The sequence below is a fragment of the Hyaena hyaena genome, unplaced genomic scaffold (genome assembly GCF_003009895.1).
Source record: "Hyaena hyaena isolate Hyena2069 unplaced genomic scaffold, ASM300989v1 scaffold_63, whole genome shotgun sequence".
Lineage (NCBI taxonomy): Eukaryota > Metazoa > Chordata > Mammalia > Carnivora > Hyaenidae > Hyaena > Hyaena hyaena.
The window spans coordinates 2366974-2392932 of record NW_024080695.1 but is presented as its reverse complement, the minus strand read 5'-3'; the positions used below and the strand labels follow the sequence as shown (position 1 = coordinate 2392932).

Below are 25959 nucleotides of genomic sequence, written 5' to 3'. Positions count from 1 at the left end.
TCACACACACGCTCATTCGTGCATGCCCACGCACTCTCACGCGTGCTCTAACACACACACTTCCAACAGGGTGTGCTCTATCTGGGTGGGGAATCTTGAAAATCAAAACATCCCGAATATTCAAAACCAAATACATCCTAACAACCGTGATTTTCTGAGTGTTACTGAAGGAAGCCTGGTTAAGGACAGTACACGCCACATGCTGACCCCTCCATTCACAGCCCATTTACATTCACAAAGGGATAGACTTTATTCGTGTTTATCCCTGGGAGGTGGCCAAATGCTTGGTGGAGAGCAGGTACCCCATAGAGTTCATTTCATAAAAGACACAACATGCCAGACGCCCGAAATGATCAATGCCTTTGGTCACTGCTCAGGGCTCGGTTATGGAGGAATTCACTCGCTTTTGGATAGGAGGGGCCTTCGTACCCAGTTTAAAAACACCACCACAAAGGTTATCACTGTTAACAGCAAAAATCAAATGTCTCCATTGGACGATTTAATCAAAGAACTTAATGTTGGAAGCTCTCGGTCTCAGACCTGGCTTTCAGACATCGCTGAGCAATTTCATAATCTGATTTACTGCCTCTTCCGCCTCCTAGGGCACCGGCCCCTCCTATACCATGTGTGTGAATTACATGTTTGAGGTTAATAAAAGGCCAAGTCTGTGAATCCCACTTGTGGGCCAAGAACAGAACACGCCCCTTTCCATGCAGGCTTGAACACGGGCGCCATGATGGTAAGACAGCTCTTAACACAACACTCCTTCCTTCCACTGGGCCTCAGTCTCCCCACTTGTAATAAGAGGGGGCTGGTCCAGACAATCTCGAAGAGCCCTGGCGTCTAAATAGCCCACCCCTCTCTGATCCCTCTGGGAAATCTGTGCTCCAAGCTTCCCCGGCTAAGAGGCAATGGTGTAAAAGTCACTGTCCTCTGGGCACCCGAGAATTGAATCCATTCTCTTCTCTCTTGAGAAGAGGGAAAAACGTGCGTGCACGTAGCCCAGGGCTATTGCGATCAAGGAAAAAAAATAAGAACCTTGTTGTTTGTACAGTCAGACCCCTGATTTATCAGCGAGTCACAGAAAGCACATTTTTATCACACTTTTTTTCTTTGGGTGCATCGGGATGAGAACTTGGGGATTCCTCTTCCCATCCCCCATTGCGTGCAGAGCACTTTACAGTTTATAATGCATTTCCATACTCATTATTCCATCTGGTCTCAAAACCAGCCCGTGAGAAGGGCAGGGCGGAGGACTCAGTCCTATTTTGCAGATGAGGAAACAGAGGCTCAGGATGGTGAAGCAAACACGCCGAATCACCCAGAAATTCCACCAAGAAACTGAGAGGGGAGACCTTGAGCCTTCTGCTTTCTGCCCCATGGCTCCAGCCACCTGCTGCCTGTGCGCCTATCCCAGGAGGACTCAGGTGGAGCAGAGGTGGGCAGTTCCCTCGCTCAGAGAGGGAAACTGGCGAGCAGAGGGGACTCCCCCTCACTGTTGGACATCTCCAGCCCCTATTTATTGATGCAACGATCTCTTTGCCTGAAAACTAGCTATTCATTCTATCTTCAGAAATTCCTAAAACACAAGAATAAATGACTAGTTCTGGTTTGTTTTGTTTTCCAAAAATCAGGCTGGGTTGAGCTGTGGTGCAAGAAGCCTTTGTCCCTCACCACCTTGGCTGAAGCCAATCTGGCTACTTCACTCCAAGAGAAACAGTTTTGGGGCGCCTTGGTGGCTTAGTCAGTTGGGTGTCCGACTTAGCTCGAGTCATGATCTCGCGGTCTGTAAGTTCGAGCCCCGCGTCGGGCTCTGTGCTGACAGCTCAGAGCCTGGAGCCTGCTTTGGATTCTGTGTCTCCCTCTTTCTCTCTGCCCCTCCCCGACTTATGCTCTGTGTGTGTCTCTCTCTCAGAAATAAACAAACATTTTTTAAAAAGTGAAACAGTTTTCATGCAAACCTGCTCTCGGTTATGAACTCCCACCCCAAGCCCAGTGACGTGTTACTGTGGGCTTCACGACACACACAGGCGTCCTTACTCAGAGGTACGCTCTGTCGTGTTTTACGAAGAGGCTCCTAGGAGCCCGCTCAAGACTGCATTTAATATTCAAGACTGCCCGTGGTGCCTTCCCCCTCGCTGATCGGAACACAACAAAAAGGAAGCATCCAGAAGCAAGAGGGTGCAACAGGCATGCAGGGAACACAGCAGCAGAGAAAATCCGACTGTACCATGCTGTTTGTAGATAGGGGGTTTCCTATAGATGTTATCTTTTACGCCAGTGTCTGGGAAAGAAGAGAGAGAGAAGAGCAGAGTGAGTGAGCGAGCAGACTGGAGGTTTCCACCCGCCGTGTCTCCGCAGCAGCCCTCAGGCACCAGATCCAGAGTGGCCAGAAGGGATCTGGCGCCCCACAGGTGCCTGACGCCCAGGACCCACGCCGCAGACCAAGCGTCAGCCAGAACCTAGTTCAAGGGGAGGCGTGGCAAAGGGAGGCGGCTGCAGCGGACAGGGGGCCGGACAGCGCGCCGGACAGCGCCTTCTCTCCAGCACATTCCCAGGAGGGCAAAGACGTCTCCCTGGTGTTTGTATGGCTTTGGGAGAAGTTCAAACACACGGCCGCTGCGGGATGTGACAACCCGCAGAGTTGGGGTGGGGGTGGGGAGGAGAGGCCTGGGAATCGGGGCAATGCCGTGCAACAGATGCTCCGCGTGGCAAGCCTGGCCACGCGTCCTGGGTGCCTACCTGGGACGTGGAAGTGGCGAGGCGCCTGCTGGTAGGTGCAGGGGGGAGGCTTGCTGTCTGAGAGCACCGAGAGGCTGGGGGTGCTCCGGCCACTTTCACTGCCTCCAGACGGAAGAGCGAAGACAGGCAGAAGGGAGGAAGGGGAAGCGAAAGGAGAGTATGTCAAATAGGAACCCTTGCTCCCAGTGAGCCCGTCTCCCCTGGCTGGTGGAGGCCCCCCCAACCCTCTGCACAGGGAAGGGAGGGGGGCCCCCACCGACATTTCCAGGCTGACCCCATGGCTTGTTAATCCAACCTCGGGTGGACCCCTTCCAATGGCCCCAGCAAAGGAACAGGGGCGTCGAGGGCAGAGGGTTTGCTGGTTGCTAATTCCTGGGGAGACTGGCCTGGCTCTGGGCTGACCCCCCACTCTCCTTGGGGTGCACAGCTGGGCTGTTCAGCCATGGCTGCTGCCTGAATCCAGCAAACTACAAATCCACCAAAACTAAAGCCTCCCTTTCTGAGTAGCCCTGTGTAGAAAGATGCAGCCTGCTTGGAGAATCCATACATTGACCATCCAGAATAGGATCGCAAATTCTGTCCCTAAAAGCCAGAATAAAATAAAAGCCAGAGTAAAATTTTCCAGCTATAGGAGAATACGAGAAAGTTGGTATTAATTAGCTGCCGTGTTCCTAAAGAAAGCCATTTTTTGGCAAACCAAGTGAAAAGAATTCTCCAATTCTGGCTCCAATTCCTTATTCCATCTAGACACATAATTTCTGTTTACTCAACAAGGTTGGATTATCAAGCCACGAATTTAGGCAACCACAGTCCCCCTGGGGGAGTTCCCCGCCCTACAGGCACCTATTTGAGGAATGGCATGATAGACAGAACGCGATGGGCACTGTACGCTTTGGATGGCGAGGTTTACGTCTCATTTTAGCAAGGCACTCATAAGGCACAGCTCGTTTCCTCTCCCGTTAGCCTCAGGGGCCCCTGCTCCCTTAGATCAGGGCCGGGAACAAGGAAGGGGCTCTCCTGCCTCGGAAGGAGCCCCGTGTGTTGTAGCATCAGGACCCAGAGGTGACCAGGAAGTGAAACAGCCCAGAGGGGGGACGGGCAGGGGGCCGCACGGAGCGCTAACGGGGAGGGCATGGGAGGCGTGGGCTCAGGGCGCGCTGTGACCTGGGGCAGGCGCACTGGGAACTGGGGACGGCGTGCAGGCATGCCTGTTTGGGCTGAGAACACGAAACGGGGTGCTGAGCACAGCTTCGAGCATCTTCCCGCGCTTGGGTGCTAGTTTCACCTGTCAGCGCTGATGGAATTTCACGCAGGCAGCTGCCCCCTATGGCAGCGTGAACCCTGCCTTTTCCTGAGCCTTCTGGAGCCTTCCGGAGCTCCACACCGACCCAGGCTCCTCCTGCAGCTCCCTGGGGACCAGGGGCCCTCAGGCCATTTCTCAGCTCCTGGGGAAACCATGCCCCATGCACACAAAGGAAGCTGCAGATCGGTTCTACCAACCGTGGCCCTGACTAGCTCCATCCCCAAGGGCAGAGAAACCCGGCGGAAGCGCGGGCTTAAAAAACCCACCCGCACCAGGTCCAGAGCAGCTGAGGACGGCGCATTTGGGGTGTCACGGCTAAGCCGGGCGTGATCCCGGCACGGCCTGTAGAATCCGGGAGGCACTGAACAGCTCATTTCCTCCTGTCTGGAATTCACTGGCCCTGGTCCACCCAGCTCCTGCCCGGGTGGTTTCAGACTATCAAACAGGTGAAGGGCTCCTGTCTCCACCAACCTCTAGCCGGCAGCGCAGCGTTCTCTTACGTCACAAGCAAACCCCCGTGTGCGTGTGCGGATCCATCCGGGGGGCGCCCACGATGTTCATCAGGGGCTCACAGGGCACAAGACCCAGGAGCAGTTGGGGACCCAGAGGCGGTGGCCCGTCATGCCCACCCATACCTGCCTTCCAGGGATACACCAGTCGCCAAGCTCTGCCATCTTGTCCCACACCTCCCAGCCCCCTTCCCCGCCCCACCTCCACTAGTCAAGACCCTTCCTGGGTCGGAGCTCCGCTACCAAGCTTCTCTGGAAGACAAAGCGCACTGCCGACCCTTCCCTTCTCTGGACTCGCTCAGTCACTTCATCGTAGTTAACACTTTTGTAGTAACACGCTGACTGCTGACATCAACTCCTCCAGGGCTCCTTGCCGTGCTCTGCCTACCTCAGCCCTGCAGGGCACGTACCACCACCGCATCTGCAGGAGGAACGGGCCTGGGAGGGCCCGGGGCCAGGGTCCGGGTGGGACCCAGCTCCACCCTGCTCACCACACCACCCTGGAGGCTCCAGTCATGCCCCGGGGGCCAGTTTCCCCCGTGGCCTTCAAGGCGAAAGCCCCAAACCACTGATGTCGCCATGGATGTGGGACCCCCAGAGGAGAGCACGGCTGTGCGGTGGCTTTGAAAAGGCACAGAAGCCCTTTCCGAGGAGGCTCGTGGCTTCCGGAAGCAGTTCAGGGAGGAGGTCAGATCTTGAACTCTACTGGTGGGGAGGCTTCTTCCTTTTAAAAGTTAAGTAAGTGATTTAATTTGGAGCTGTTTCAGGCAGTACGGGCGGCCCCTGTGCGCTCTGCGGCCAGCCCCCTCGCTGGTCCATGGCCCACGTGCTCTCTGAATGCCACACTTTTGTTCGGATTTCTTATTCCCCCTTAGTGTCCCCTCCTGGACCCAGGAGCCCGTCCAGGACATCACATGGCATTTTCTCTGCCCATCCCCCCAGGCTCCTCTGGGCTGTGACAGGCCCCCAGACTTGCCACGTTGCGAGGATTCCTTCGAGGGGTGCTGGTCGGGTGCTCTGAGAGAGGTCCCTCAGTCGGGACTTGCCTGAGCATTTCTCGTGATTGGACAGGGATCGCGGGTCCCCGGAGGAAGACCACGGCGGTGCAGTCATGTCAAAGGCACCTGCCGTCACTGTGATGATGACCTTGATCCCCTGGCCAAAGTCGGGTTTGCCGGGCTTCCCCTCTGCACGGCCCCCTCTCTGCCCTCCCGCACTGTGCGCTCAGTGGGGAGGTCACCACGCTCAGCGCAGCCTGAGGCCTGGGGAGGGGGCTCCCCTCCTCCAAGGTGGTGTCCCAGGTAAATCACTGGGAGTTCCGCACGGGAGATGTCTGTCCCTTCTCCCTCAATTACTTACTTATGCCAGCGTGGGCTCATGGGTTCTCATCTCACACCTTGGGTTGTGGTCAATGCTCTTAATTCATTTCCCTCTTCAGTCGTCCCAGCTTTACACCCCCCACCCCCCGGTGGCTCCTGTGGAGTCCTCTCAAGGTGGCCAGAGGCAAGCCCAGCTCCCATCCGTGTGCAAGGGTGTGTTAAGGACGATAACCAAGATGTGTGCGGATTCTCACGTGTGCAACGTGCCACCACGGGCCACCTGAGCCTTGACCACAACCTCCCAGTAAGGTGGACGGCCCAGGGCACAGCCAGCGGGTAGGAAGAGGGCCCTAACCTGAGGCTCTGCACTGGAAGCCCCCTCCCCCCTCCCCCCATGCCACACAGGTAGGAGGCTCGCTGGTCAGTAAGTGGAGGCTGCTCAGCGAAGACATTCTGACAGCTACCGCCTCCCATTGACCCTCCACACCTGTTTGCTCCCTAACTGGTAAGAGGTCAGCCTTAGACCTCACACTGCCTCAGGAGACATACTGGGCTTGAAACTCATACTAGAGTGTACACGACTGCCACCAACACTGAAGCTGCGTGCAAGGTCTTGGTGGAGGGGTAGTCCTGGTCATTGAGACGGGGGCGGGTAGGTGTGTCTGGGATGAGGGCCCAGCAGGGAAGGAGGAAAGCAAGGGGCCCTCGTCGGCATCTGGCTGGGTCGGGGCAGGCGCTGGCTGGGGTGAGGGCGTGCCTCCCTTTGGGGAGACCTCCGGCTACAGCAGCATTTGTAGGGAAATCTCCACCTAGAGGAGCCAAGAATGCTATGGATGGAACGAGAGGCCAGGAACAGCTTTCCTGGGGACTGTGGGTGGACGCAGGGCTGTGACCAGCTGGGGGGAGGGTGGCGGGCAGGCCTGTGCACAGCTGGCCACTGGCATGCCTATAGGCTGGGATGCGCTAGAGCACGGGGCTGAACGAGAGCATCAAGGAGAAGAGCACAGGCTCCCTCGGTGTGGCCTCTGAGAGGGGTCCCAGGACCTGTGGTGGTCACGGATATGAACAAGAGACCAGCTCAGCTCTGTCCCAAGGAGCTTTGGGGTCTCAGAGCCTTGGTCTCTCTGTACCTTGGTCTCCTCTGGGGTGAGTCCTGGAAAAAGGCTGGGCACTCCCAAGGTCACAAATGGCCCTGGAAGTCGGGCGTGGGGTAGAGCCGGGGGGTCAGGGCTCCCCAATATCTGACTCAGAGAGGGCAGGGAGGCTTGGTCTGACCTCTGACAAAGGGTATTGGTGGCCGATTCAGCCACCAGCGCAGACACGGACCTCAAAGGGTGCAGGACCCACACTGGGCGGGTGCCGGTATCCACCCACGCAGCCACCCGACTGCACAGGCACTGAGCCCCTGCCCGTGGGGGATGCCCTTGGCCCGGCTATGAAACAGTTTCTGAACCACATTTGAGGGGAAAGGGAGTGGAGCCTGTCTGTCTTTCTGCACGGGAGGTGGAGGGAAGGGCCTCATGGCTCTTGCCGGAGGACAACGGGGCTGCCTCTCCCTGGCCATCTCTCACAGGGCTGAGGACGGGGCGCTGCTCCCCCTGACCCGCCTGGAGCAGGCACGCCGCAGGTCTGGGGCGCTGCCCTGGGGCCTGCGCTTGGCCGACGGCCCACCGGGCTCTCCTCCCCGTGGCGTGGAAAGAACTTGAGGGTGGAGAGTCAGAAGGAAGCAGGGAAGTGCACAGGGTCTGCTCCCAGCCTGGACTGCTCTGCGGGCCACACCTCTACCAGAGCCCTAAAGCGGGGCTGCGGCAGGTGGCAGTGGAGGGGGAGCCGTGTGCCCCGGGGCCTTTGGATGTGTGAGCAAAGGGAGCAGAGACATCTCCTTTGGGACCTGCCATGACCTTTTCTAACAGTCATATCACTCTGGTTTGCAGTGAGCGTTCTGTGTGCCTCTTGGTCACACGACACCCATGTGCCACGTAGATGCGTGGGGTAAGGCGGTGCTGACTGCTTTCCCGTGCACGGGGCGCACCATTTCCGGCTTCCCACGCACGGGTGTGCACCATTTCCAGCTTTCCCAGGCACAGGATGCACCATTACCGGCTCTCCCAGGCACTGGGGGTGGGGGGTGCACCATTTCCGGCTTTCCCACGCACAGGATGCCCAATTTCCGGCTTTCCCAGGTTTGGGTGGGGGGGGGGGGGGGGGTTGCTTTATTTCTGTCTTTTCCGGGCACGGGGTGCGCCATTTCCAGCTTTCTCATGCAGGGTGCACCATTTCCAGCTTTCCCAGGCACGGGCGGGGGCACCATTTCCGGCTTTCCCAGGCACAGGGTGTACCACTTCCGGCTTTCCCAGGAGCTGGGGGGGGGGGGCCGCCATTTCCGGCTCGCCCACGCACGGGGGGCGCCATCTTGGCTCTGCTGCTTCCCGAGAGTCAGCACGTCCAGCAGGACAGTCCCTTCGGGTCGGACGCTTCCGCTCGGCGGCTGCACGACGGGACATAATGCGTCTCCGGGGCGTCCGCAAGGACATCCGATCTGCTTCCTCCGACGCCCGAGGGTCTTCCCGTGGTGCCTCCGGTCCCCAGGGCTTCCTCACACGGTGCCGCCCTCGGTGGCTTCAGCGACAGACGCGCGTTTCTCGCGGCCTGGAGGCTGCGAGGCCCGCGCCGAGCTGGCCGGCGTGGCGTCCGGGCCCTCCCGCCGGCCCGGGGCGGCCGCCTGTCCGCGTCCCGTGCCTTCCTCGTCCCGTCATCCCCTCGCATTAGGGCCTCGCCGCAGGGCCCTTCTCCGGGGGCGGCCACGCTGCTGGGCGCGCGCTGACCTACGACTCGGACACGACTCCGCTCGCGATGCACAGGAGAGCTCGGCCGCTTCCCGGGTGTGATCTGCGTACGACGACGCCGTGCAGGCGTGTGATCTGCACCCTGGGGGGCGCATCCTGCCTCGGCCGCACGAGCCCGGAGCCAGGGACTGTCCCGGCCGTGGTCTTGCTCCGGATAACGGCGGTGAGCAGCCAGCCTGGCCCTCGCAGCCGACGCGGGAAACAACCCGGGTGACGGGCGAAGCGCGCGGGATGAGACCCAGGGCTGGGCGCGGGGGACGCCCTGGCCGCTGTCCCTGCCCCGCCCGCCGCCCTCCCCGCTCGCTCCTCCGTCTTCCTCGCGGGAACACTGACACAGCGACAGGGGCGGGCTGGACTCACGACACACAGCAGGGGCACGGCTGACACACAGGGGGGCCATGCGGCACACACAGGACAGCGGACACGCGCGGCGGAGGCCCTGCGAGCGCCACAGCCCGCGGCGCTGCGCCCCTTACCTCGGAAGTAGGGGATGTAATGATGTCTGAACACGGAGGTAGGGCTTGGGTGTTGGGACAGGGACAGGCAGCTACTGGTACCAACACTCACAGTACCAGCTGCGGGCAACAGAGAGCAAGTCAGAGTTCGCCCCGGGCTGGCCGGCCGCAAAGCCACCAAATGTTCCCAGGCCCCGCTCCGCTAGGAACATTTTGGCTTCCTCTCCCGAAGCAAGCAGGCCATTTTGAGGCACCTGAGGGGGAGGCACCGACACGCCTCGGCCCGGTCCTCGCGGGTCCCGCGAGGAAGCCCCGCTCTCCAGGGGACGGGACGGCAGCCCCCAGCGTCGCTGGACGTTCGCCACCGGCCCCCGGAGGCCTGCCTGTCGCTCCTCTGGGGCCTCCATGGGATGGAGGAGGGCGGACAGTGGCTGGCTAGACCCGGGGCGGGTGTGCACCGGACAGTCGCCCGGCTGAGGGGCGCATCTCCCTCTCGCTCTCGGAGGTTACACCCGGCCGGGCCCAGCGACACGCCCAGGTGACCCAAAGTACTGCGGTCACAGGCCAGGAGAGGGGCCCTCAGAGAGGGCGCTTGCGGGCGCTGACTGCCCTTCACCCCTCACCTGCCTGCTCGCCTGCTCACACACTCACCCACACAATCACCTACTCACTCACATACCCACTCACCCACACACCCAGATGCTCACTCACACAGTCACTCCCACACGCACCCACTCACTCACATACTCACCCACACCCACTTACACACAACTCACCTACTCACCCACACACTCACCCACCCACACACCCAGATGCTCACTCACAGTCACCCCCACACGCACCCACTCACTCACATACTCACCCACACCCACTTACACACAACTCACCTACTCACTCACACACCCAGATGCTCACTCACAGTCACCCCCCCACACCCACTCACATACCCACTCACACACACCCGCTTACCCACACACAACTCACCCGCTCACACACACACCCACACACCCAATCACACATACCCACACACACACCCACCCACTCCCACTTACCCACTTACACCTGCTCACTCACATTCACACACACATTCACACACACTCATGCACCCCCACACACACTCTCTCTCGCGCGCGCGCGCACACACACACACACACGCACACACACACTGACTCATCCACTTTCCAGACACCTACTGAGCAGGAAGTACCAAGAACATCGCAGGGAGTCAATGAGAATAACTTTGTGGAGAATCAGCTGATTCTTCCACAAAGCCTGTGAAACCAAAGCTGGAGTCCCTGGGTGTGGAAATGGCGCCATGCAGCAGCTGGCCAGGGAGGAAGCGGCCTGGAAGAGTCCCTCACAAAGCCAGAGTGTGCGTGGAGCATCCCTGTGGCTTTGACACACCGAGGGCAACGATGGGCTTTCAGAGCTAGGGGCAAGGGGTGCACGGCCGGGCACCAGGCAGCACTGGGTGCGGGCAGCCCGCAGAGGGGGCCTGCAGGTAGCCTCTCACCAATTCCCATGGGGATGGCTGTCTTCCGGGCCACCCACCCAGCTCTGCATGAATAACGTCCGTAGACAGGCTGACCCTGTTTTTGGCCATTGATGCCGTCCTCACGGCTCGAACCCGCCAGACCCATGTGAGCCCGGGACTCGCGGACTCCTGCTGTCCAGCATCTCCGTCCTGAGCCTTCCTGCCGCCTGTGACCCAAACACCAGCTGGGTTCTGAGCGTGAGGCCCTGCCTGCGGTTTCCCGGACACCTCCTGCTTCTGCGGGGCCCCCTCCCCCCCAGGACAAGTTACGGGCACAGCTTCTCCGTCACCCACTGGGAGCCCCGCACCCGGCCCGCCGCTTTACCAGGTGTGTAAAGTAAGGCACGGATTCAAAAGAGGGAAAGTGATAGGCAGAGCTTCATCCGGGGGCAGGGGAGCCGCGGGCGCCAAGTACCTGGGCGGCTGTAGTGCTGGGGTGACCGTGAGGTCGGGGTGCAGCGCCCGAGGCTGACGGACCCGGTGGAGCTGGGGCTGGAGGTCCGGCACTGCTTGTACGAACGGTCATCCTGGTCCCCCTGGAGGGAAGACAGCCCGTGAGCGCCGGAGCTGAGGGTGCTGCCCGCCCCTCCCACCCGCTTACCCTCCCTCTGCCGCTCGCCCCCCGAGAATCTGGGGGCTGACTCAGCGTGGCCCCGGGATGGAAGCCCCTGCACCTGCCAGGGCGCCCCTGAAGGGCCAGGTGGGGCCTGACCTTGTGCTGACACCCGCTTCGGCCCGAGCCTGGTCCCTGTGCCCCCAGGTCCCAGGGGGGCAGCGTCTCCATCAGCCTCTCCTTGTGTCTGGGCCCCCAAAAAGTGGTAGAGGGACCCGGCTCCACCTCTGCTCCCCTCCTGCCCCACCCCTTCCGGCTCTTACAACCACCAGGTCTCTGAGATCTGAGAGCCCTGAGGTTCTATACTCTCCGCCCCTTCCCCCACCACGGGGGCCCCCAGGCATATACTCTCTGCCCCCTCCCCCACCACGGTGGCCCCCAGGCATGAGAGGCAGCAAAGCACCCCTCCTGGGCCAGAAGGCTCAGTTGAATCAGACCCGCAAGCACAGGCCCACAATTCTCTCCTCAAGCAGGATAGGCAATTGTTTGGAGCGGTCAGAGCAGGCGGCAGGCGGCGTGAGATGAACACGGCAGCACGGACAGGGGACGGACCGGCAGCAGGGCCGGAGTCACACGTGGCCCAGCCTGGTGGCCCGTGCAGGGTAGGCACGGCTGCCTCGGCCCTGAAAGCCGGCCCAGGGATGAGCACGTGAGATGTGCGTGTGGGTCTGGCGCTCAAGGCTCTCTACCTTCTGCCTCCTAAGGCTGGTCCTCTGGCCAGAGCGGGTGAGCTACTGTCCCTAAAGCCACCCGCCTCCAGGCTCTGCTCAGGCTGGCCCTCCTGCTGGGACCGCACCTGCCAGTTGTCCCGAGCTGCACCCCGAGCCTGTCCGGCCCGTCCCCACCCACGGTGAGGGGCCCCCCCGTCCCAGGGATGGCCGCGTCCCTGGCTGTCCTCTGGCTCAGCCCCCCGGGCCGGCTTCCAGCCCACGGGCGCCCTGTCTCCTCGCCTCGCCTGTCTGTGGGGCTCACAGGCCACGTGTGGTTGTCGCCTCCTGGACCCAAGGGTCCGACGCCCACGCAGACGGAAGTTGGACTGACAGCTACCCATGTCACTGACTATCGTTGAGAAACAGGGACACAGAGCCTCTCACTATATATGTTATCGGATACTTTCGGAATATTCATCTGCGAGATCTGGCTGCTCCCTTGTCCCACTAGGAGAAGCCTGAAGTGGCCCCGGGCAAACCCAGGCTCCTGGTGTTTTTCTCTAAAGAAACCATGGGGCACCGGCGGTGGGGTGGGGGGGGCTCAGTCGGTTGAGCATCTGACTTCGGCTCAGGTCATGATCTCCCGGTTTGTGAGTTCGAGCCCCGCATCGGGCCCTGTGCTGACAGCTGGGAGCCTGGAGCTGCTTCAGATTCTGTGTCTCCCTCTCTCTCTGTCCCTCCCCTGCTCACGCTCTGTCTCTCTCTCTCTCTCTCTCAAAAGTAAACAAACATTAAAAAAATCAAAAAGAAAGCCATGACCCAGACCTGGAGAGAGCCATGTCCCACGTGTCCGTGACTGCAGGCCCAACAGGTGTGCAGGGAGGCATGCGGATGAGACGTGATTATAAAAATAACTTGAGGCCACCGAGGACTGGGGCCCCGGACCCCACGGTCAGGAGTCACAGAAGCCCCGCTGGGGGTGCCGTGGGCAGTTATCTTTATAACCCGGGGGGCAGCACCATGAGCAAACAGGGTGGGGGGTGGGGGGCCGGGGGGCAGGCGGTTACCTCGGTCGGTGTTGGCGAGAGCACCTGTGGGGACTGTGGACACAACAGAGGGGCCTGTTAGTGCCTCGGCACCAGGAGAGCACGTGGCAGAGAAGGAACAATGCAGGACACAGTCCTCACGCCCAGACCCTCCTCCAGACGGGAAAGGAATCCACCCCAAGACACAACACAGGACCGAAACGTTTTTGAAGAAATACGGTCAACAGCACCCCAAGAAAGAGGTTCCCCAGGACACTGCGTTGAGCCAGCCCTGGGTCGTGTACCCTGCCGTGAGGACATATTTTCCTAAAGCAAGATTGTCAGGGCGCAGGGTGGCAACATCCTGTGAGCCCGTCCGCCTCCCTTTTTCCCAGAAAGGAGAGAAAAGGGGCCCAGAGAAAAGGAGGGTGATTCAGGGCCTCAGGGTTTGCGGTTTCCTTCTCCTTAGAATGCAGAAGGGAAAGTGTTTCCAATCTTCCCATTTCACAGAAGGGGAGACTGAGGCTCAGAGAGGCAAAGCCAGATCTGAGCTTCCAGCCTGCTCTTCTTTCCCTGCTAGTTTCCTGCACTGGTGCTGAACTGCTGGACGGCTCCCATTCCAGAGAATTCTGTGTCTGCTCAGCACAGTGCCCTGACCCCCCTGTGGTTTCTGAGTCCCCCTGCCCCATCATGTGCCCACAGAAGGGTCCCCGTGGAGACAGGCACCGAGCAGGCTCCCAGCGGGGGAGGCGGCAAGGGCCTGGACAGGGGGAGCCCTCAGGGGCCCTGAGATGAGGCAGCAAGGGGCCTCTGACACCTCGGACGATGGCAGACGCCGGCAGGGGAGGCCACAGTGACCAGGGCTGGTGACCCTGGCCCAAGTCCCAGCTCTGCCTCTGTCAGCCGCATGGCCCTGGGCCAGCACGTCCCCTGAGCCTGTGTCCTCATCTGCATCCTGGGACAATCACTCCCTCGGTGCGGGGCCACAGGCCACGGGTACAGGAAAGCCCAGGGTCCCTGCAGAGTGAGCAGGCCTGCCGGGTGCGAGGGGACCGTGACACTGCTCGGCCACTACAGGGTGACCGGCCATGAACAGAGGTTTCCTCACCGCTGGCCGCCCTGTGCCTGGCAGGACAGCACGTGACCCGGGACCTCCCTTGCCACTCCCCCAGCGCCCACCCCCCAGCGGGTGGCACCCACATTCACACACAGCGTGCGCCCCTGGAGGGGCGTGGTGTCAGGGAGCGCAGCTCGGACTCCGTGCTCACTGACGTTCATGTGGCCCCCACGGGACGGAGAGTGACAGCACTACCCCCACAGGCGCGCATGGCCCTTCCCAGCCCCCGGCTCCGTGCACTCCCGGCAGCCCTACCCATGTCCGAGGTCCCCATCAGCTGGGAACCCTCAGCTCTGACCAGGGAGGGTGGGGTGTCTCACGACCGCGGGTGGGGGACGGGGAACTTGATCGCTGCCCTCTAGATCTGGCAGCCCTGTCTTAGAGGCAGCATGAGGGACAGAGAAGGAAACAGCTGGAATGTGGTCTTTGGGGCAGAAAGGATTCGGTCTCGGTCTGCCGCCCACCATCTGGGGCGGCCACGGCCAAGTCCGTTGACCTCTCTGACCCCCTTGCAGTGAGTGGAGCTTGGACCAGACGCTGAGTGATGAAGCCCGTGCACAGCTCAGGCACACAACCTCTCCCTGCCCTGCCTCTTAACCGGCTCATCGCCCGGATCCTCAGGTCCCAGGTGTCCCCTGCAGCAGAAGCCAGTGGGGGGGGGGGGGGCGCCTGTGGGCCGCCGAGCAAGGGAAACGGGCCCGTCTTGCTCTCCCACCTGCTTCTGACTGCACCAGCCCACGGAGCACGGTACCCTCGGCCTCTGCCTTACTCCCAGAGCAGCCAACAGGAAGGCCCGGGGGCGGGGGGGGTGTGTGCAAGGTCCTGGGTTCTCCTGCCCCAGGGGAGGGCCTGTCTGGGCCACCCACATATAAACAGCACACACGCTCGGGCGACAGCTGGTGAAATGCTCTTCCTGTGCCTCCCAGGCACCCACAGCCGCATGCGAGCCGCACCACCACCGAAGACGAGGGGAGGTGGGCAGCGGAGTCCGTGTAGCATGGACCAGAGTCACCACGGAGGGACACTGCCCCCGGACACTAGGGAATCGGCCATTTGTGGTCCAAACAGGTGGTCAAACCAACACACGGAACTCACGAGACACAGGGGCGGGCCGGCCGCCGAGGGCAGGAAATGTCCCGGGTGGAGGGAAAGGGCATGACTGACACATCGGGGGGAACATCCCCAACTAAGAAAATGAGATGCTCGTTTGGCCCCCAGCACCTTGCCGCACGCCTGCACGCTTCCTGCTTTCTCTCCCATTTCAGGAGGCTCCTCCAGCCTCACCCCTGCAGCCTTTGCGGGTGGCCCACGGGGCTAGGGGCAGAGCCCGCCGGGGCCCCTCAAAGGGGGCTGGGTGCAGGCCCTCGGGGGGGGAGGGAGCAGACGGGGCCCCCCGCGCGGGCACCCCCCCGCCGGTGCCGCCCCTACCTCGCTGCGGCTCTGCCTGCCCGCCCCTGAGTGGCTGACGTAGGGCGAGTAGGAGATCATGTCGGGGCGGTCGATGTTGTAGATGGCCTTGCTCTTCGGAAGGGCGGCCAAGTCCCTGTAGTCGAGAATCTCGTCGCCCAGCTTCGCCTGAGGGAGAGAGCAGAGGGCACCGTTGGACACACAGCCCAGAGGGCGGCGCCTCAAGGCCGGCAGGCAGTGTGGACAGCGGGGCCCCGCCCGAGAAATGGGGTGAAAATGGGGTGAAGGGGAAAGACACATGGGCGGGGGGTGTCATTGCCATGTGGGCCTGAGCTCCTCGCCCCCTCCCTGCAAGGAAGGCCACGTGATCCTAGGGAAGTGGCTTCTCTGAGCCTCCACTTCCCTCTGTGCAAAGCAGGAGGGGTGCACAGGCCAGCTCGGGGCTCAGACGAGAGCCGGGGACCCGCCTGGCACCGAGCCCAGCAGGCCAGCGGCGTGAGGCCCAGCCTGCGGCCCAAACACACACACATCTACGTACGCGTGCACGCACGTACATACGTGGTGTGTGCACACAGGTGAGCACATACACACACGCACAGAGGACGTCCTATCTAAGACGGTGAAATATACACACTCCCGCATCCACCAACTGGCTCGTGCCCCTGCCACACACTAGCACGCACATGTGCACAACTCGTACATGCCCATCCCCTCACCTGCCACACTTGGAGACACTCCGTCGCTCACTCCCACACAGACCCCATGCTCACTTTCTCACACACCACTCGCCGCACACTAGCACATACGCTGACGCCCACAATCACACCCCCATGCCCACACTCGCTCATACACGCTTATACTTACACACAGACACACACACACTCTCATATACCGGCACACATACTCATGCCCCCAAAATCACACGCACGCGCGCACACACACACACACACACACACACTCCCAAGCAATAGCACACATTTTGCACATATAATGACACCCTCCCAAACCAGCACACATTCACACACACCACCACACACGCACATGCACGCGCACACACACACAGACACACACACTCGGCAACTTTGAGCTCTTACTTAAGATATGGCAGCCAAGTGCCTGATGTGGGACGGGCTGGCCCGGCCATGAGCTGGGGGCGTGGGGGGACAAGGGCTGCCCCCGCCCCCACAAGGTGCTCACACAGCCACCGCTCAAGGTGGCTCACACAGCCACCCCTGGCGCTGGAGGGGCCTCCTGCCTCCTGCATCCTGGTTCCCGTGACTCCGCCTGGCCTTCCCCTGCATCGCCCCCCTGCTCTCAGGCTACTGCCCCCCGTGGCCTCACCCCCCTCCTCCCGGGGGCTGCCTGGGGGCGCACGGCGGGGCTCCCACAGGCCTGGGGCTGGGCAAAGCTGCACGCACAGCGCCCGGCCGTCACGGCGGGGACAAAGATCGGTGTCGGTCCCCATGGTCCAGCCGCAGGTGCCAACGCGCCCATCCGTCCTGGAGCCAGCACGCGCTGTCACCCCCTCCCGGCCACGGTCCCCTCTCGGGGTCAAGCGCAGCCTGGAGTTGCCAGCCGCGGGCAAAGCTGGCAGTCAGGCGGCCCCCACTCGCTCGGCTCCACCCAGACCCCGAGAGAACCTTCTACTCAACCCCAGTGTCCCGGAGCACCCGCAGCAGGGCCAGCACGGGCCCCACGCTCGTCTCCACGGCGGGACTAGCGGAGCAGGCCAGGGGCTCGGGTCCGGGCCCTCACCGCTCACATCTAGACCCTGCAAGCACCCCCTGGGGGCTTTCCTGCCGCGCTGGCTCCTAACAAATGTCGCCAACAGCAGCCGCCAATACCATGAGCTCTTCCCTAGGATGGGACTGGCTTAAGCCTTTTATTATCCGCTCACCAAACGCTCACAGCGAGCCAAGCTGAGGGTACCCACAGCCACTGCACTTCACAGATGAAGAACCCAGAGCCCAGAGAGGTTAGGTAGCTCGCCCAGAGTCACACAGCCAGGGCGGCGCGGGTGGGGAGAGGCCCAGGCCGCGTGATTCCAGAGCCACGCTCCCCGCCGCCACCACCCTCTTCTCTGCCAAGCCCCAGGGACAACACGCCCTCCGGCCCCTCTGCGTGGTGACGCGAGCCCTCACGGTCATTCCCCAAGCGCAGTGCTGACACCCCAGCCTGCTCGCCCCCAGGCGTCTCCTCCCCGTGCCCCCGGCGTGCCAGGCTCAGCTTCAGTGGCCTCAGCCCAGCTCCTCTAGGAAGCCCTCCGTGACCACTGGACCCAGGGCTCTCACGGGTCTGGTGGGTGCTCCGGGGGGCTGGGGGGGAGACACTGCCATTTGTGACGCAGGTCGGGAGAGCGAACGCCTGAGGCCTCAGATCTCCGACTCTTCCCTTTGGAGCCCTGGGCAGGATTCTGAAGACACGGGTTCAAGTCCTAAGTCTGTCGTTTGTAGTCGGGATGGGCCATGATCGGAACTTCCATGCTGCCCCTCTGGGGCCCCTGTGCATCGGCTTGTCTGTGGCCCACCCCTCTGCGCCATGCCGCCCCCACAAGGAGCTCCTTATGGCTCCCCAGCCATCCGGAGCCCGGGGCCTGGCGCTCTGCTCGCTCTCGCGCCCTCTCTCTCTCTCTCGGCCATGCCCGTCCCAGGCCCCTTTGCCTGGCTCACCTTCTGGCTCCTCCAGACCCGGGCGGCTCTCCCTCTCCGGGAGGCCGTCCCTGCTCAGCTCCGCCACCTGGCTTGATGTTTGTGTCTGGCTCCTTCCGGTGGGGGTGCAGACGCTGGTTGGCGCATGTCTCCCCTTGCCGGGCCTGCGGCTCCTGGGGGCCCGTGACTCTATCTGACTCACGATGGAGTCCCTCTCCCTGACTCCGTGCCCGTCCGGCAAGGTCCTTGGGACGGGCTTGAAAACGGAATTGAAATCCATGGGGCGCTGGCCACAGTCACGAGGGTCTCGTGTAAGACGGGGACACCACCTACATCTTGTGCACCCACTCGGTCCCGTGAACATCAACTTAAAGCTGGCAGTGGACTGAGGGGCTGGGCAAGGTGCCCCCCGCCTTTCCCTGCCGCGCGACCCCACCACGATCAGAGCCCCGGCCTCCCCGGGGTGCCCGGGTCAGCCCGACAGCCAGGATCGCAGAGGCGGCCTGACGGCGTCGCTCCTGCCCGCTTCCACCTGGAAAGTGGCTCTGCCTCGTTCCTCAGCGTCTGTCCCGCCCGGGGCGCTCGCAGACCCATTTCCTCCCCCGCCAAAGCCTCCTGTGGGCGCCGTGACAAGAGGCTGTGCTCCCTACTTGGCGGAAGGCCACGGGGCGTGTGCATACGTGTTCATGCGGTTTCTCTCCGCCTTTCTCTCTCCCCGACTCCATCCAGCATAACAGGCAAGAACCATACATGGCCATTTATGACAACAAGCTGTCAATAATATACATTGTAACACAATAACGCCAAGTCTGGTTACTGATTTACTGCCCTGGTGAAGAGAAGCTACAACAAAATATTCAGTGTGACCTCATTATGATTAAAAAAAAAATACACAGAGAAAAGAGACCTAAGGGGCGCGCTCCAAAATATTAACAGTGGCCACGCTGGCTCGCAGCATAACACTGATACTCGTGTTCTCTTTTGTACCAGTGAGCTGCCGGGCCGCTGGCGTCCTTCAAAGCACACCGAGATGCCACGGGGATGGGGGCCACCCTCCCGAGGTCCGGCACCGAGCACGGGCCCAGGTGCACAGCAGGGTGACAACAGATGCCAGCAGAGACAGGAAAGAGAAAGCAAGGCAGAGCCCTGAGACGGGAAGGACTTGTGTCTCAAGATGAGCACCAGCTGGGAGCGGCCGCCACCCTGACTGGGGGCGACAGCCGGCTCTCTGGCCTGAGGCCTGTCTACTTCGGTGGAACGCACACCCAGGAAGTGCACTCTGGACGGCTGTGGAGGCTTGCAAGTAGTTGTGACAACAATGACTAGTGTCTCTGCTCATCACACGGTCATGACAGTTCCTGGTCTTTTACAAACGCCGGTTTGCTTAAAAGAGTGGTTCGTGTTTGGGGCGCCCGAGGGGCTCAGTCAACTGAGTGTCTGACTCTGGCTCAGGTCATGATCTTGTGGTGTGTGGGTTCAAGCCCCGCGTCGGGCTCTGTGCTGACAGCTCGGAGCCTGGAGCTGGTTTGGAGTCTGTGTCTCCCTCTGTCCCTGCCCCTCCCCTGCTTGCACTCTCTCATTCTCTCTCTCAAAAAATAAACAAACATTAAAAAAATGTTTAAATCCCTGGAATGGCTGCTTTGCCATTTGCATTTCCTGTCTCCTTCCTGAGCCTGAGTGCTCATTCATCCCCGGGGCTTGTGACGGCCACGGTCAGCCAAGGACCACCGTGCTTGCTGTGGCCGCCCGTCAGGGTCAGGGTCGGGGATGTCCAACCAGTATGAGGGTCAGGGCTTAAAAGAAGTGTCAGGAAGAGCAGATCCAACCCTCTCTGTCACAGACGACAGAGGTCCTGGTGGGGGAGGGCAGTGGGAGAGGTGACGTACCCCGAGTCACCCACTGTTCTGTGCAGGGGTGGAGCCGGGCCCAGATGCTCGGTCCGGGGTCTGTCCCCAGCCCCCATCCTGCACCTCCTGCCACGGGGCTCTTCCCCAGACAATGGTTTTGTACTTACAGGCAGATCAGCAAATACCACAACATCCAACGGCTGCTCCTGCCACCCAGAGGTAGATGCTACTTCCAGTTAGTTAGCGTTCCCGATCATTTTATACTTGTTTGTGCATGTGCACACACACCCATATGCACATGCACATATATACCTGTATACACACACCCATATGCATGTGCACACACATTCCCGTACACACACCCCCATATGCACGTGCACACGTATACCCGTACACACACACCCACATGCACGTGCATACATATACCCATACACACACCCACATACGCACGTGCACACATACACCCGTGTACACACACCCCCATATGCACATGCACACACACCCGTACACACACCCCCATATGCACGTGCACACACAGCCGTACACACACACACCCATATGCACGTGCACACACAGCCGTACACACACACCCATATGCACGTGCACGGACACCCGTACACACACCCATATGCACGTGCACACACATATCCATACACATACCCATATGCACGTGCACACACATACCTGTACACACACACCCATATGCAATGCACACACACACACGTACACACACCCCATATGCATGTGCACACACCCATACACACACACTCGTATGCACGTGCACACATACACCTGTACACACACACCCATATGCACGTGCACACACATACCCGTACACACACACCCGTATGCACGTGCACAGACACCCGTACACACACATGCACCTGCACACATATACCTGTACACACACACCCATATGCACGTGCACACCCCCCCATATGCACATGTGCACATACACCCATACACACTCACACACCCATATGCACACACCATATACACCCATATGCATGTGCACATATATATCTGTATACACCCCCCATATGCACATGCGCACATGTATCTATACACACACACCCATATGCACATGCACACATACATCTGTGCACACACACATGCATATGTATGTACACACACACCTGTACACACACTAATGCACACACAATATACCTATGCGCGCACACACACACCCATAGACACTCATATGCACACCCATACACACCCACACACTCGTGTGCACACACCGACACCCATATGTAATGCACATATACATCCATGCACACACACACACCATGTGCATATATGCACCCATAACACACCTGTAGAAAAATGTGACACACACCTATGCACACACACACTTGTAGTCACAAACCTATATGCACATGCACACATACGCCCCGATATACATACACTCATATGCACACACCACACACACTCATATGTACACACACATACACATATGTAAACGAATACATTTATACATGTGTAGCCATGTGCGTGTACACATGCACACACCACACACACACAGGTACGCACATATACCCATATGCACACACATACACCCATGCACATATATAGCCATATGCACACATACACCTATGTAAACATGCATACATTTGTACACACATATACCCACATGCACACACACATACAGTGTTTAATGAAAATGGGATTGTGTAACGTGTATCATCCTTCACACGCCTCTCGCCAGAATATGTTAGGAACACGTCCCTGGGCAGCAGGTGCAGATGTGCACTGTCATTGGTGGCGCCTGCCCAGTCTCCCGTGTGCCCTAGTACAAGCCTTAGCTGCAGGATGGGGGTAAAGTGTTCACCTGACAGCATCATGGACAACAGCTGTGGGCACATCGTTTCGGGCCCCATCACCACGGCACCCAGGAGCTTCTGGGCCACATGCTGGTCCTCACTGCAGGCTCTGAGTCAACCTCACGACGTCTGCACCAGCCTGCGCCCCACAGCAGTGGCGAGAGCCCCGGCTCTGCACTCCAATGGCCGTGTACGCCCCAGCCCCCAAGGGCACCCCCGGCAATGGCCCGGGGCTGGACCCTCCCACCACCCGCCTCCCCACTCTCCAACTCACATAGATCACGCGGCTTGGAGACCCCGAGGTGCTGGAAGCAGGTACGGAAATGATGCTCTCTGAGGAGCTTCTGGTTTCCTGGAAAGGAGATAGGAGGAGACTGAAAGCAGAATATGTTGATTCCAGAACCTTCCAGATGTAACTATCACAGGTCACACTCCGACAGAAATGCCAGGAACGAGATTTTTTTTTTTTTTGCAAGTTGAAAGAATTCTTAAAATAAACACGTGGGCTTGAACGAGCGGCTGGAAAGCTCTAATCAGACAGACGCAGCGGGCGCGCAACTCCAAGCGCACAGCACGGTCTGGGCGCCGCTGGAGGGGCTCCGACCACCCAGCTTTCACGCAAGGAAATTTTCTGCTTTTCAGAGGACGAGAGCAAGGGATTCTGCGCGCTCCAACGGCAAAGGCCATCCCTCCTACCCGGAAGCTTGCTGCTCAGAGGTTATTTTCCACCTAGGTTAAAGGGGCAGGGGGGCGTGTTCTAGCTCATTCTACCAGTCGGTCCTCTGCTATCGGACCCTGTGGTCACCGCATCCGTGACCTGCTCCCCGAGTGCCCACGCCTGCCCCTCCTCCCTCCGTGGCCACATCTGCTTCCCTGGAGGTGACAGTTTCCCCATCCAGACCCCTCTTCTGTTCCCCACACCAGGCCACCCGTCCCTGCGTGGACCCCCTCATTCCCCAGCTCCCACGAGCTCCTGTACCTGCGTCCACCCGCACCGCAGGTCCCGCCTCCACCCCTGCCCGGGGCCCCCCGCCTGGCCTCCCCCTGCCTCTTCACGGCTCACCCACTGACAGCTCCGGCTGGCTGCCTCCTACATCATTTCCATCCCTCTCGGTGGCCCACGCCTGCTGCAGCGGCCCCGGGAGGTGCCACATCACAGGCTGAATTACATCTCCCAAGGCTCGTACGTTCAAGCCCTAACCCCCACACCCCAGAATGTGACCATGTCTGGAGACGGAGTTTAAAGACATAGTTAAGGTAAAAGCAGGTTACAAGGGTGGGCCCGGTGTCCTTCTCAGAGGAGGGGTCAGGACACGACACACACAGGAGACGACCACGTGAGGACACAGGGAGAAGACAGCCGTCTGCACGCCAAGGAGGAGGCCCCGGAGAGAACCAGCCAGCCCGCGTTCCGAGCCAGGACTCCAGCCCCCGGGACTGGGAGAGAAAAAGTCCTGCTGGCTGAGTGCCCAGCCCGCACCGATGTACACGGCGGCCCCAGGACCTTAGCACGGGCCGTGGAGCCCTGGCCTCCCAGCGGGAGGACGCCCAGCACCTCCTACACTGTCTGCGGGACAGCAGCAAGGACAGGACGACACCAGGAGCAGATGTGAGGCCACCGCGGCGGGGGTGGGGACAAACCTGTGAGGCACAGGGGGCGGTGCCCAGGGAGCCCTGATTGCAAGCCTGGTTCTGCATCTGGGGAGGAAAGAGAAGAGGGAGAGGGCGTGATGCCGGGCTCGCCGCTTCAGCGACGTGGCCACTCGCCCACTAGGCAGCGCCAGGCCGTCCCCTCCACACTCCTGGGTGCGGCTTCCTCCAGGATGGAGCGTGGGGCCGTCCCCTCCCCTCCGGGCCTGCCCTGTCTCCCAGGGGCCCCCGGAGCTCTTCTCCAGCCTCCTGGCAGACCCCAGGCTCTAGAATGTTCCTTCACTGCCCTGTGACCCACCTCCCATGCCACCTGCCAAGGTTTGGCTCCCCCCACCCTGCCGCCTAGGCCCCGCCCCTCCCCGCCAGAGCCCGCCCTCCCTCCAGACGTCGAGGGCGGATATCAGCAGGTGCTCGGGGCAGGCTATGTGTTGGGTGACACCTGACCCAATGGGCAGGGGTGCGCTGGGGACAGGCAGTCAGGGCCACAGCCTTCCGGAAGGCTTTCCTCCAGCGCCCTGGGCAGACACCCAGGAGCCTCCCTTGTCCTGGGAGCGGCCATGCCCCAGGGTGTGCGGTCAGGGAGGACACCGCGCCCTCTGTCCCCTCGCCCGCCCCTGCAGGGACCCCAGCGCTGGCCTCTCTTGCTGGAGAGCAGCCAGGAGGCAGGGACCTGACTGGTCCCAAGGGTCCCGGAGCCTGGCAGGGAGGGGCCTTGTCAGATGACTGGGTTACCGGCCAGTGAATGGCGAGTTCCTCCTGCCTGGGTCACCAGGCAGCAGTGGTGTGTCCCCACCCCCCAGGGACGGCTTCCAGAGAGACTCAGCGACGCCCGTGCCACCTCGGCTGCGTTTCCCCGGGGCCGCCCACCCCGTGACCCGACGCTGACCGGGGCTCCTGTTTCGTGCTCCCCGACCAGCTGGCACGAAGCGAGTGACACAGGAGAAGTCCAGCTCTGCTTTCCTGTCCCCGGGCGCTCACTGCCCGGCCCCACCCCAGCCCCACCCCGGGCTATTCTCATTTCTCAGGAGAGACAGAAGAGGCTCTGAGGGGCCAGAGCGAGGGAGGGTGAAGTGGGGGACAAGCAGGGCACGACCGGGGCCTGGATCCCGGCCCGGGACACAGAGGGGCGGCCCTGAGCCGCGCCCACCCCGGCTCTTCTCATGGGACGGCCACGGCACCCGGTGTGCCCAAGGCGTCTGCGGGGACCCAGCCCCGGAAGCTGGCTCCAGTTCTGCCCCCTCCTCCTCCCCATCCACTATTCAGAGCACCCCCCACCGGGCCAGCGGCTGCGGTCACCACGGCTGACCCCTGGGCTGAGAGCAGACGGACGGAGCTGGGCTCCCCGCGGGCCCCGGGGCAGCTCCGCGGCCGGTTCCGGAGGCCAGGAGCAGGGCTGGCCGCCTCCGTGTCCTGGAGCGGGATGGCCCAGGTCCCCTTTCTAACCCGGTCACTCTCAGGAGCCCTCTCAGCACGTGGGGTCCCTCCGGCGGGTCCCTCTGGTAGGCCTCCGGGTTGGGGCTCGGGGGGCAGCCCCACAGACAGGACCCCGCGGTCCTTCAGGGTCAGGGACGCTGGCTCTGTGAGGACAGGGATGTGCCCGGCGCGGCACGTTACGGAGGGAATCGTGGGCTGCACGGTGTGAGAGGCTGGTGTGGCGGGGCATGCCAGCCACTTCTGTGACCCTGACCATGAACGTGACAGGCCAGGCAGAGTAGCACCCGCAAGGCTGCCCACGCGTGGCCAGAGGGCCTCTGCCGAGGAGAGTCAGGAGCCTGAGTCGGGAGCTGGGCTCCCTGGGGTCTCAGCATCCTTGTGAGGGAGGCAGGGGGGTCGGGGCCCCTGTGGTGACGGAGGCGGGATCTGAGAAATGTGGGGCGGGCAGCTGACCCTGGAGCCTTCAGACACGGCCATGGATGAGGAGGGGTCCTCCCTGGAGCCTCTGGGGTGGGGGGGCCACAGCCTCCGGCCCCCAGAGTTCAGGGGCACATCTGTGCTTCTTTAAGCACTAAGTTTGTGGTAATTCATTAGAGCAGCCAGTCACCAGTCACCACAACTCTGTCCCTAGCGGGAAGGACCCCCGTCATGTGGGCCGTCCCCCTTCCTCACCTTCATGCAGCGCAGGGCCTGGGGACGGGCACCATCTTGCACACACTGAGTGCGAGTGCTCTGGACCCCCGGGGGGGGGGGGGGGGGGGGGGGGGACTCCAGGGCGTGGCAGCCCCGTCCCTGAGACTGAGGGGCAGGGCACAGGGGGGAGGCGGGGCGGGCGGCTCTGAGCCCAAATTCCAGTGTTCTCCAGTTGGGGCCACAGTTTGGGAATGCAGCCAGAACGTGACAGGTGCCATCTGTGCACCCAGGGAGCAGCGGGCCGGGCCGCCGGAGCCCCCGGGGTCCCCTCCCAGGCTGTGGGGCTCCCTGCCCCTTGCTCCCCTACGCACCATCATCAGTCCCTCAGCCTCCTGATCTGAGCA

General features: G+C 61.2%; 1 protein-coding gene across 9 annotated transcripts in view; it reads right to left on the bottom strand.

Moving 5' to 3' along the window:
* Positions 1-25959, bottom strand: part of ABLIM2 (actin binding LIM protein family member 2) — an 84824-nt gene that overhangs the window by 37252 nt on the left and 21613 nt on the right. For 5 of the 9 annotated variants that reach the window (XR_005528430.1, XM_039232101.1, XM_039232100.1 and 2 more), the window contains 8 exons: positions 23480-23536; positions 22113-22190; positions 15542-15688; positions 13039-13071; positions 11124-11244; positions 9196-9294; positions 2743-2844; positions 2231-2284 (listed from right to left, as the gene is read on the bottom strand). Coding sequence is in view for 8 of the 9 variants with exons in the window: in XM_039232101.1 (XP_039088032.1) it covers positions 2231-2284; positions 2743-2844; positions 9196-9294; positions 11124-11244; positions 13039-13071; positions 15542-15688; positions 22113-22190; positions 23480-23536 (691 nt within the window). In the remaining variant the exon portion in view is untranslated. The remainder of the gene's footprint in view (positions 1-2230; positions 2285-2742; positions 2845-9195; positions 9295-11123; positions 11245-13038; positions 13072-15541; positions 15689-22112; positions 22191-23479; positions 23537-25959) is intronic. The other 4 variants (XM_039232102.1, XM_039232103.1, XM_039232099.1 and 1 more) reach the window with 3 other exon arrangements.